At 36.0% G+C, this 12976-nt stretch overlaps 1 protein-coding gene across 2 annotated transcripts in view; it reads left to right on the top strand.

Moving 5' to 3' along the window:
• Positions 1 to 12431, top strand: part of LOC142353285 (rho-associated protein kinase 1-like) — a 50047-nt gene extending 37616 nt beyond the window's left edge. Inside the window, exons 8-9 of one of the 2 annotated variants that reach the window (XM_075405516.1) lie at positions 9344 to 9496; positions 12198 to 12431. In XM_075405516.1, coding sequence (XP_075261631.1) covers positions 9344 to 9496; positions 12198 to 12288 — 244 coding nt within the window. In that variant the 3' untranslated portion in view covers positions 12289 to 12431. Of the gene's footprint in view, positions 1 to 9343; positions 9497 to 12197 lie in introns of those variants that run through there. The other variant, XM_075405517.1, reaches the window with a different exon arrangement.
• The last annotated feature ends 545 nt before the right edge of the window (positions 12432 to 12976 follow it).

Genomic DNA, 12976 nt, shown 5'->3' with positions numbered 1-12976 from the left:
ACTCTCGCTCTTGTTTAACCGTGTCTGGCGTTTGCTGCAGCTGACTTGGTTTACTTTTTGGCGACCTAAAATAAAGTCTGTCTATCTTTTATTTGCCTTGTTAGTATTTTTACAACTCATTCTTAACATTTTTAACAATGTTAAGTTTCAAGCAATTATTAATAGCGGGAGGTTTATGTGGAGCTGTAATCGGTTAACGTCTGATTTCATATAGCTGTAACATAACTCGTTATTTTTGCAGTCTGCGTTATTTCGCATCCATAAACTGTTTGGTTAAACCTTCGTAAATCCTCGTTAATTGCTTTCGAACAAAAATTGAAGCAAATATTGTAAACGTTTCTTATGCAAAGTTTTCGCCAGACGTTTTTGTGCTTTTGATCTAGAATATTCTTTGGCTTCTAGTGTGACATTTTCACGCTTCTATTCTTCATTTTGAGTGATTTCATTTGCTTTCATTCGGAGATGAAGTTTTTTGCTACTATATAAGGGATTGCTAGTGGTGGACTTCGCAAAGCCGTTGTAGCTGACTGGTTAAGAAGTCTGACTGCTGTCCTGGATGTCTCTGGTGCGAACCCCTATGAGGTCCGATTTCATGCATCCATAAAAATTCTAAGCTACACTCCTAAATTTAATTGCCGCGCGCCTGTCGTTCGAGAGCAATTCATCTGGCCTCAGTCAGTGTATGTTTATATGTAGTTCGATTTTTTAAATGAAAAACGCCCAGTTGAGTTCCGAAAAAAAATTAGCTATCTACGATACCGGTCGCGCACGACTGCTTTCAATTTTCGACGTCTGTCATATTTGAAGTCTCTGCCGCCCAAAATACTCAAGTACTGTTATATAATCGTTTATTAAAACTCGCGCAAAGCTATTTTTATTCCTCGCACATTTTTATTGACAGAGTTTGTTATAAACAATCTCTAAATTGTTTGGTAATAGCTTCGATAGGGAAAGCTGAGGTGATTTTTTGCGAACCGAGGAAAAGTTAACGTCGTCAACTGTTAAACGTATGACTGTATTGTGAACATGTGCAAGTCCAATTGGTTTACTTTGAATCCATGTGCTGCGCCTTGGAAAATTTAGGCATTTTGCATTAATTATAAAGATTAATATAATTTTTTATAGCTGCGAACCTGAGCGTAGCTAGATTGCAGTGAGCTTCGTTTTTGTTTTGTCGCCTGACGCTATTTTTCGTTTTACATTTTTTAGGCAGCAAAGTTCAAAAGAGCAATGTCGATCTTTTAATGCTGCTATTTCACGTTTCACATCTCTTTGGTTACATTTGTGTTCGCGATATCATGTATTAAACTAATTGGCGTTGAGATGAACTGTATGAAGTTTTTATCATAACGTTCACCGCTCTCTAAATGGCTGGCTTCTAACTTTATTGAGGTCACTTGAGATCCTTCTAACACCTCTGAAGTAAATATAGGACTCCCATATAGTGATTAATTGCTCTTGAACGCAGTTCATAGCAATTATTGTAAACGTGTGTGTCTTTTTTTTATGCAAAATTTTCGCTTGACGGTTTTGACTTTTCGAGTGACTTTTGTGCCCTTGACTTTTTGCATTTCGCGTGATCTAAAATTCTCTCTCAATCACAATTTCAAGCAGCTGAACTCAATTGGCGGCAATTTAATACTAAAAGTCAAATAAAAAGTGCGCCGAAACTGGTGTCATTTTTTTTACTTTAAATCTTAATAGTGGTATATGTTAACCTCTAATATGGTTATTTGAAGCCCACTATAGAACTTCTTAGTCCCATTTAGGCTACCCCTCCTCCCCCCCCCCCCCCCCCCGACTGAAGCAGGCTGCAATTGATTAGAGCTCCCACTAGTCGTTCAAGAGCAATTCTTCCGACGTTTAGTCGGTTATGTTCATTGTTAAAAATAAAGCATGGTGACCAATATAAAATATTGAATATGATTTCTTTGAAAAGATGTTTTTAGTTTGAAAACGTTTAATTGCTCTCAAACGAAGTCTGTAGCAATTATATTAGTCCTGTTGGTCTTTTTATGCGATTTTTTGCTTGACCGATTTTTCGTTTGACCCATTTGACTTTTCGTCCTTAAGAACGGGATAAACAGGTAGCGCCCAGCGGGCATTAAGTTTCATCAGAGGCCCTTAGCTGCGTTTAGTATTCCTTCAAGTGCTCAGTGTGGTGAAGGTACTGGGAAGGCCGTAGTTTAAGGTTAAAACTCTTTTTTATGAGTTTTTGAGCCGAAAATGTTGCGATTTTATGTTTTTTCGTCATTTTTCGACTTTTGTGTTCAATCAGTCTAAAATTGAGGCTGCTTGAAGTTGACGAAGGTCTTTTGCAAAACATACATAGTTTTTATGACCACTTTAAGAGCTACATGTTTTTGTAATCAAAACAAAAACACATGCAAATTTGTGCTGATTTAACAATTTTTTTCAATTTTTGAAAATCTTTTGACAGTTTGAGTTTTTTCAGCCCTAGGTGGCAAGGAATCTCCTCTGGGGTTTGATAGGTCACTGCATGGTTTCTAGTGGTAATTGAATGGTTTTAACATCAAGAATTTCAGCATTTTTTAAAACAAAACTTGCCGGTTTTTTTTTACATTTTTTGCCATTATTCAAGTCTTTTTAGACCCTGGGGCCAGAAAACCTCCTTATTGTTTGATAATAAGTTACTGAAAAATTTTTATTGGCCATGGAATAAATTTGAACTTCTTAATATCGCAAATTTTAGCAATTTTTTTAAGTTTTGAAAATGTTGAGCATTTTTTTAGGCGTTTCCACCCACAAGAGCCAAGGAATCTCCTCTAGTGTTTGACATTAGGTTATTGTATAGTTTCTTGTGATGAAATGTTTTTTAAGATTTTAAAATCACGAATTGTTGCATTTTGTTTTACAAAAGTGCATTTATTTCCATTGTTTTGACATTTGTCACTATTCAGGTTATTTTCAGCCTTAGGGGTAAGAAAACCTCCGTAAGGATTTGATAGTAAGTTACTGGAAAATTTCTATAGGCCATGGATTTGTTTCCAATTTTTTAATTTTACAAATTTTAGCAAATTTTTTCTTGTTTCGCAATTTTTTGTCATTGAGGTTTCTCCAACCTCAACTGTCAGGGAATCTCCTCTAGTGTTTGGATTGTAGGTTACTGCATAATTTCTAGAATTAATGGATTGTTCTTCAAGATTTTAATATCACGAATATCAGCGATTTTTTCCAATTTTTTCAAGTTGCTTTAATATTTTTGATTTTTTTTTATTTTTATTTCTGGCTCCAGGGAGTCAGAGACCCTCTCCAAGGTTTGATAATAAGCTGCTGCATAGTTTACAAATAATGGAGCGGTTATCAATATTATAGTGACTCGAGTTTTAGCAAGTTTTGATAGAGTTTAATTTTTTTCCAAATTTTCGGAATATTTTTGTTCCAAGTTTATGGATGTTTGAGCCATTGAAACTATTTAAAGCTTAAAATAGGGATACTGGATAGTCTCTTGAGACAATGAAATGTTTCTGAAGATATTAATATCATATTTTGCAAGATTTCAAAATTTGCAATTTTCTTTAAAATTTTTTTGACCTATTATGAGTTTAACGATCATTAATGGCCAAGAGTTTTTAGAGTTAATGGAATGGTTATCCAATTTTGATAAAACTTGCAATTTTTCAAGATTTTTGACAATTTTTGTCAGTTTTTAGGTTTCTCCAGTTTCAAAAGAAACCTCCTCTAGTGTCTGATAATAGTTTACTGCATAGTTTAGAGTTAATGGAATGGTTATCAATACTTTTAATGACTCAATTTTCAGCAATTTTTTGGTCATTTTTTTTCAAACTTTCGGAGAATTATTTTGTTTATGAATCCTTGAGCCAGTGAAACTATTTAAGGCTTCAAATAGGGATACTGGATACTCTCTTGAGACAATGAAAGGTTTCTGAAGATATTTATATTACGAATTTTAACAATATTTCAATAAGTTACTTCTTTTCCCAGTTTGTAGCAATTATATTAGTGCTTTTGGTCTTTTTTGCAATTTTTCTGCCTGACCAATTTTTTGTCTGACCCATTTGAATGTTCGTCCTCAAAAACGGGATAACCAATTTTTCGTTTGACCCATTTGACTTTTCGTCCTCAAAAACGGGATAACTTGTAGCGCCCAGTGTGCATAGGTGTTCTTAGAGCCTTTTACCTCACTAATCTCAAAGTATGAGTTTCACAGAAACTGTTTTGGAGACTTATACTTATGGTGTGAAGGGCGGTTCTTAGAAATTGAACCCACGCCTCCATACCACCAGCTCCCCCACCCCTTCACAGCGTTCAGGCTGCAAGGGCCTCATGCAGCCAAAGATCCCTTCCCACCGTTTGGGTTGCCCCCCCCCCCACTTTTGCACCACCCACCAACACCCCCCCCCCCGCTGCACTCACCTCACGACGGTTCAATTAAGCTAAAGCTAGCCTCACTGAACCATGGCTAGCTACTGACGAAGCCAACGGCGCGCCAGTCGTTTGAGAGCAATTCGCCCGACGCTAGTCAGTTGTGTTTGAGTCTTTAAAACGGGCGCAACTGCATCAACTCATTTCTGTATCTATTGCTGTTTATATTATACATAACGTAAGTCTGTTTCGCACCTGTTTTTGGAAATCTGCAGCAGGCTATGTTTACTCATTTGCTGGTTATATATTTTTATCAGCAATCTCTCTAATTATTGTTTAACTTTATAGTTTATTGGAATTTTATTGACTACAGTTCGTTTTTCTTATTGCTGAATGATCTGTAGTTTATCGTTTTAGTTTTCCTCAAACGAAGTGCGTGTCTTTTCATGCAAAATTGTTGTGTGGCCTGTTTGGTATTTTGTTTGATGTAATTTGCCCTCATTTGCAACTTGAACTCATTTGACGGCCTTCTGAACCCCACCTGTACACAGCCCTCTTGACACGAAACTCAAGTACGAAGCAATAGAATCGAGCCTCTGAATAGATTGAGAGCAATAATTTTGACTTTAGTCGGTTTTGTTTTAACATCAACTTGGTTGTTTTCTCTTATTCTATTTAGAAAATACCTAATTTTGATATTTTGTCTATTGAGTTTTCTGCCTATATCCTGTGCTAAGTGATATTATCCAGAATATTTCGCAACTGCAATTCATTTCTGGAGTTTGTCATTATTTTTTGAAGTAAGTGAGTTTGATTTTAATAGTTTGTTTCCTTTCTCAACAGGTAACAAATTTTGTGGCTTCTCTATCATGGGGTTTGTTTTTGGGAAGCAAAGATCTCACCATGTCTGTTGAGGCTTACTGCTTTGGAGATCCAATTTAGAGATATATTTCACAATATGATAACCATTTCAATTTTTTTTGCTTTTCATTTTCTCTGACCCAAACATATCTGTTTTCGATAACTATCTGCAGATCAAAAACTTATCTGCAGTTTTTTGGGTAGAATCCAACATTTTCGACTGGTTCTATTATGTCCATTTTTTACGGCCTTTTCTTAGAGCTTTCGTTAAATCAACATTTTGCTGATGTCGTGCATGTTGTAGACGCAAGTGGTTTGATCGAGTTCTGTTTCATGTTCATTTCAATGAGCTTTATGTTCATCCGCAAATTTTTTTTCCACATAAAACTCAACTCACTTTCATTGAATCAACTTAATGTTTTCTGGCAATTCGTTGCTTAGTGTTTTCAATATTTTCGTTACCCCGACTTTAGCTCACTTAATTTCGCCCTTTATTTAACCTTGGCTTATTTAGGCTTCTGCTTTTTCATTCCGACTTTGTTGTGGATCAAAAGGTCAATTTTAATGCAAATTTATTAGTTTGAACTGTTATTTTTTGGACATTGTCATTTAATTTCTGAAATTTTTGCAGTGTTTATTTTCGCTTGACGTCATTTCATGCGCGCTCAACATTGTGAATGACATAATTCTTTCAAATCTCCAACTTTCTCTTTTTTTGCGGGTCACTGTATTTAATCGTAAGATACGAAAGGAAGAAAAGAATGTCCATTTTTCGTCGAATTGCTTTTTCCTGGAAATTTTCCTGTTAATTAACATACCATCTTAAAACAAACTTCATGAGCTCATTAATTTGTAGTTCATACACAATTAGTATTTTCTTCTTCACGAATATGTCGTCTTAGTGATCAAAACGTTTACGGAAATGAATTTTAAAATATTTTCTGAAGCATATGAAATTTTTAGTAAAATAGAAAATGATGTACAGCCGTATACATCATTTTATGTCCATCGTACATTATTTTGGTATGTCGTATACATAATTTTGTTATGTCCCTGGACTAAATATGACTATAACCAGCTGTAGCATTTGTCTACGACACCATTGCTTTTATATTTATGCAGTATCTTGATCTATCGTATCAAAAGCTTTGAGAAGGTCGAGGAAAAATGTTACAAGGGCAATATTTCTATTTTTCCGAATTTTTGCAGTGGATACTACCAATGCATCAATGGTACTATGTTTTGCCTGAAACCGAACTGCTGACTGGTAAATAATAAGAGCTCTTCGAAGTAAACATAGACCCTGTTAAACTTAATACGTTCAAATATTTTACTCTATATTGATAGTATTGAAATGGGCCTACAATTATTTTCATCGGTTTTATTTCCTTTTTCCATTTGCAGAGGAATAATATTCCCTCTGGCCAACAATTTGGGAAACACACCATGATCAAAAGAGAGATTGATCAATTGTGTTAAATAGGGAACTGTTTCATCGGAAGTTATCTTCACAAGGCTATTACCTGTACTGTCCACTCCTGGTGATGATTTATTATCCATATCTTTTATTACTTTCATAACTTCATCATCACTGGCTTTATGTGAGCACCTTGGAATGGTTTATAGTTGAAATAGGTTTTATAGGGGCCACGGGTAATTTTGATGTTTTTGCCAATGTTTGCAAAGTAATCGTTGAAAGCTTCGGCTGTTTTTTCAGTACAAGGGTTCTTCTCACCTGGAGAGGATAAAATAGTACTTTGCTGGAACAACTTTTCCAGAAAGATCATTTAAGAGCTTATACGTTCATCTTGAGTGTCCTATACATGCTTTGAAGTTATTGGCGTAAAACTCTTTATTTAGATCTCTTTGCCGGATTTTCACTTTTTTTGTCTTAACCTTTGAAGCTCTTTCAGATGTACCTCTTCCGTGTTTGTTTGAAATTACACTGAGCTGCATTTTTTCATGCCAAAGGTTTTTGATCTCATTACAGTACCTTTTCGGGGCTTGGATAACTTCAGGCTTGGATATCAGTTATCTCAAGAAAGGGATAACCGAAATTATAAAAGGCTGCATCTGTGTCATCGCACTCTAATATAAGGGATTTGTTTTTGCTCAGATGATCACTTATTCAATGAACTCCGTTTTATTAGTTCTCGGGGGGTTGTAGATTTTAAAGATATCACTTTTTTGCCATTTTCAGAGGATAATGGTCCATCGATTGGTGTGTGAAAAGTTTTTATGAGGTCGTAGTCATCACGAATTGGTATCAATACGCCACCGCCTCTAGTAGTACGACTTTTTGTTATTTCTTATCACCGTGTATTAGGAAAGTTTTCGGGTCGCCATTTTCATTTAACCAAGTTTCAGTTATACAAATTATAGCTGGAGGAGACTCAAGAACTAATACAAGTGCTTCTAGACTGTCCAGGTTCTTTTCAGCTATCGAACGTTCATATTCATTATCAGTTTTTCATCATAATGGCAAGACATTTTATTCAGTTTCGTTACTCCGAACATTTTGATATTTATCATTAGCATCATCATTGATTTCAGTAGCCCCATTATTGTCTTTTAAGGCTTTTACAAGAGCAGGAACTAAAGCGGTTATAAGACTCTTAACTAGTGGGGCCGGATCGTCATTTTCATCTAGAGGAGACAATTGTAGTCGCTTCCGTTTAATACTGCGATACGGCCGTTGTCGGCTTTCGGAAGAGCAGTGGCATTTGTTTAGGTGTTTCAATAGTCTTCGCATTTATAGATTCGTTAATAACTGGTCTTCGCAAGAGAATGGGAGGATATTGGTTCTGTAAGGAAAACTTCTTTAAGCTCATAACTGGATGTCACTTTTACAGCATCTTTATTCGGCAGATATTGATTATATGCGTAAACATCTTGTCTTTGCGTAAAAGATAGTAGACCTAATTGTTTAGCTTCGCTTCGCAGTTCTCGATCTCGAGGCGCCTGACATTCTTCAACGGTACCGGTTTATTAAGCAAATTAGTGACTCCTTTATGCCAAGATCTCCAAATTATGTCTCGATCTGCATGATAGATGAACTTTATTATCACCGGAGCGCCAGGATTTTGCCTTAAAGGATGACATGCTGCAAATCGAGAAGGGTTGAAATTAATTTGAAAGATTTCGTTGAATAGGTAGATTATGCTTGTCAATGGTTAGAGAAGATCAGTCGTTCAGGTTAGAGAAGATAAGGCATAGTTTCCTGAAGTATTTTTCAAGCCCAACCACTCCTTCATCTATTTTGTGAATGACGTTTGTGTTGTTGTTAATTTGTTCTCGGATATAGCTCTGAACATGACATGGCGCAGTTTCTTCAACTCTTCGTGTTGTCTCTGAATTAGTCCCATCATTTTCCGCAAAACTAGAGAACTTATAAGAACTCAAATTTTTTTATTTGATTTGTTGTGCTTCTTAACAATTCTTGAGGTGTACGTAGTTCTTTGTACCAGTGTTGCCCTATCGTCGTCTCAATCCATTTGTATTCAGTCGATTTCATACCACTTCAATTGCTCTAAGGTTGAGTATAAGTTGCTCTAAGGTTGAGTATAAGGGCGCTTTCTGTACGTTATGTGCTTTTTCGGTCAGTTGTGTGTTTTATTCTGATCATAATTATTTAATCTCAACTCACAAAATGACCTCTATCTTCACGTATTGAATTTTAATTCAGGGTGCGAACTCAAATTCTGTCCGGGGACTGTATCTGAACTAAGCGGTAAATTTGTGTAGTACTCTAACAACTTACTCGTTTGAAGTGCGCTTTTTTTCAAAATTTAAACTCAGTAAGTTTGAGCATTGAAATGTGCAGCACTTTGCATTTAATGGACCCTAAATGCAGTTGAAATGTTTACAACGTTTTTTAAAAGTCGATTATAAGGGGGTACGTACGGAACAGACCTCGTCTTCTGTTTGTTTGAATTTCGCATCTGAACAACGTATTTTTGGAGGTATGAAATGGAATCTTTTTGTTTTCTTTATTTTCAATCAAGTATCAGGACAGGAAAACGGTCTCATATTAAAACAGTTTATTTGAAGAAAAAAAATTGAATGAAAAGTTTTAAGCAATGTATATTAAGCTATTAAATATCATCGTTATGTTTTGTGTTTGTGTGTGTTGCAGTAGATCTTCGATCGCAGTCGTTCCATCCTTCCAAATGTCATCATCTCCCTCTTCCTCCATCTCATCTCTCCCACACTTCTCCAGTTACATGACGCACAGCAGCGGCAGTTCATCCAACAACCCAAACAACAACACAGATTCCTCCAATAACAGGCAAGTTTCCCCTCGCCATTCAGTGGATCAGATTTGTAGAGAGGGAATAAATATCGTCAACATGAAACAGCATCGTTAACGCTATACTTGTTGTGCTTCTCGGTTTGTGACATCTTAACCGAATCGACTATTAATAAATAAGCATTGAAGTGAAGTAGTTTTATTGGTCTCGTTATCTGTCCGTGCTTTTTCTTGTACAGTAACATTCCTTATTCAAGAAATTGCGGAATAAAATTTCTTTCAAGGGCGCTTTCTTGGAGAATTCAGCATCTGACATTTGCATATTTAAACAATGTTAAGGTTGTTTCACCTGACTGACCATCAGTTATGAAAGCGAAAAGATAACTTTAAGTTTTGAAAGTCTTATATTGCAGGTATCCCACTGACTACTGAAAATATAACCCAAAATTTCCCAGGTGTTTTTTCCCGTAAACGATTGCTCTTCGTCTGCGGACTATGTGCTTGTTTATAATTGGAGTGATTATTTACAAAGTTACATACAAAGTTTGTAGCAATTTTTTTATTCGTTTATCTTTTGTCGGATTTTTGTACGAGCTACGATTTTTCATCACTTTTTGCGTAAAGAAACTGGATAAACTGCTAAAATGAGGTCAATAAGTTGCTGAGCAATTCTGTTGGAGCCTAGTCTTTAAGTATGCGATTTTTCTATTAATTATAGATGCAAATCGCAGTTCTTAGGTTCCCCAATTTTTTTTTTCTGTATTATATACAATTTTTCGGGATTGCAATTGAAAGCCCGTCCCTTGAAAGGAATAGCGGGTCGATACATATAATTCGGACCCCTCTCAACAGGCAACATTGTTCGATTCTCTAGTTAATGCTCACAAAAGTCAAAGTTATGAAACAAATTAAATACAATTGGACGTTTTGGGACCTAAAGCTTTAAAATTATATAGTATGTTGAGAACTTCATTTTATTGATTAATTGACCTCGAACAAAGTTTGAAGCATCATTGTAGTCGGGTATGTATCTTTATGCAGCATTTTTGCCTAACCATTTGTTTCTAGATCGCTTGTTGTGCAACAAAAATCAAGTCTCAGAGGTTAGATAGTCAAAATTTGATAACTTTGAAACCTTGTCCGATTTGCGAAAAGCAGTTGCTTTCTTCGCTCAACTAATTCTTGAGAACACTAAATTGAATGTTTATTTCTGATTTGAACAATGTTAACCTACGGCTTTATTCTAGCGTTCTAGAATGTTCTCCGCTCGATTGAATTGATAGCCTCCGTAAGCCTCTCAACGGCTATTATTTAGGCGCCCTCCTTTATTTAAATTCGTTTTTTGTTTACTTTTTTTCGTTTTACATGTTTCACGTTTGATTTCTGAGTTAACTCACTCTCTGGTTCAAATGAATGGAATTTAGTATTGATTCTGCAAATTAACTCAAATACTTTCAAGGTCAAAAGGTGAAATCAAAACCTTGATTAAACCAATAAAACCAGTGCTCTAAAGCTTAAAGTTTAAAGACTACGCACATAAAGCTATCAAAGTTCCGTATATTGTTAACTGGTCTTTGTATTAAGCCTTTTGTCCTCCAATATAGAAGCTGAACTAGCCATATTCTTTGAATCTAATGAAATTGCGGACCAAAGTAGAACACTTTTTGACAATTGGAAAAAAATAGGCATTATACAACCTTTCTCGTGAAATAAGATTATCCAAGTTCCTTGAGTATGCTGCTAATTGATATTAGCACTAAGCTTATTGTTTTCAAATTTAAAAGGAGGATTCACCATATTTATCTAATCTAATAAATCTCAGTTATGTGTTTAAAGACTACGTACATTAAGCTATCAAAGTTCCTTAGATTGTTGCTAATTAGATTTTGTATTAAGCTTCTTGTCCTCCAATATAGAAGCTGAACTCGCCATATTGCTTGAATCTAATGAGATTGCTTGAAATAAAATTATCTAAGTTCCTTGAGTATGCTGCTAATTAATATTAGCATTAAGCTTATCGTTCTCCCTTTTAAAAGGAGGATTCGCCATATTTAATCTAATAGATCTGTTAAGTTTCTTGTGAATAGTTTGAAGCATATCATAAGTGATGGATAATTAACTTGACTGTCTTGAGTAAGGCGTCATAAGAATCGGCATCTTGTTAGTTCTGGAGCGAGTCAAATAGTTTTGCATCACAGTTATCTTTTCTAGTATGCCCCCTTTGCTCTTTACACCACTCATTACTAATTGAACTCTATTCTTTTTCGGCCCCCAGTGTGGTGAACATATAACTTTTAGCCCCCCCCCCCCCTCCCCCCAGCAAGGCGCACGTGCAATATATATACCTAATGTGCTAATCCAATAGCAATACCTAATTTGCAACTTGGAGGGGGGCAAAAACACTGGAGAGGCGAACAGAATAGATCCAAATTGTTTTATATAGCACGTTGCTATGTAAAAAATAGCAAGTGCGTTTGGGAGACGTAAAAATTAAAAATGCGCGCTAAGCTTGTTCGGCCGAAACTATAGATCCCATATTTTTTTCCAATCAAAATTGAGTGACTTTAGACGCGTCACATCAAGTTTTTATAAGTATTAAGAACTTAATTTTAGCGTAATCGGTTTTTTGTTCTGACATACCCTAGTATTAACATTGTGCATTTTGAGCGCTACATCTCCCTCGGGCTCAGCAGTAAATTGTGCATGATAGTTCGAGTTGTTTCATGTTTGATGTGTTCAGGTACAACTCCAATGCTTCCGCCGGATCAATTCCAGAGGTTGAATCCAAAGCCTCTTCCAGTAACTCGGGCGATTTCAGTGTGGACGAGTAGAGTAACATCCTAAACGTATCTAGAAGTTGAATTAATAGTGTCGGCTACTAATACAGCGGTTCATAATAGTTGCTTCCGATTTCATTTGGTACAACACATTGGTATATCCCGTTTCCTTGTTCCCTAAGTTAACAACTATTCATCTCGTATCTTAAAAGAACATTTTCTGGATCAGGGTTTTTATAATATGCACCCACTAAGCTGGGGGGGGGGGCACAAACGGAAAAGATCCGGATGTTGCAATTATCGCTACGCCAAAGAGGCAGACAAGTTTCTGCAGCATTAGTTGAATACTTCAGAAATGCAATTAATGTTCTATTTAACACAAAAGCCTAAAAAAGATGTGAAAATTTCAGTGAATATTACTTTTTCTCGGGAATCATTCCCACTTTCATCAAGAAATCTTGGGTAGGAAATTCCCATTATACCCCCCCCCCCCCCCCCCATCATTCCCATTCCCATTATATCCCCGTAAGAATAACGTAATGGACGGGGGTATGGTGTGGAAGAAATCGCGCATAAACTTAGTCTTTGAACCATTTCAAATTGTATAGGGAGCATGGCAACAGTTTATGCCGATATGACAATTCATAGATGGTCATAGATCTGGATTGCTAGCCTTTATCTCTTCTAAGAATCAGATCATCTCTGGACATGCTAACTCTTATTCCTTTATGTCACGACTTGG

The sequence above is a fragment of the Convolutriloba macropyga genome, chromosome 14, assembly GCF_964194025.1.
Source record: "Convolutriloba macropyga chromosome 14, txConMacr16.3, whole genome shotgun sequence".
Taxonomy (NCBI): Eukaryota; Metazoa; Xenacoelomorpha; order Acoela; family Convolutidae; genus Convolutriloba; species Convolutriloba macropyga.
The sequence above is the reverse complement of the archived record's forward strand: the minus strand, read 5'-3'. Positions and strand labels throughout refer to the sequence as shown.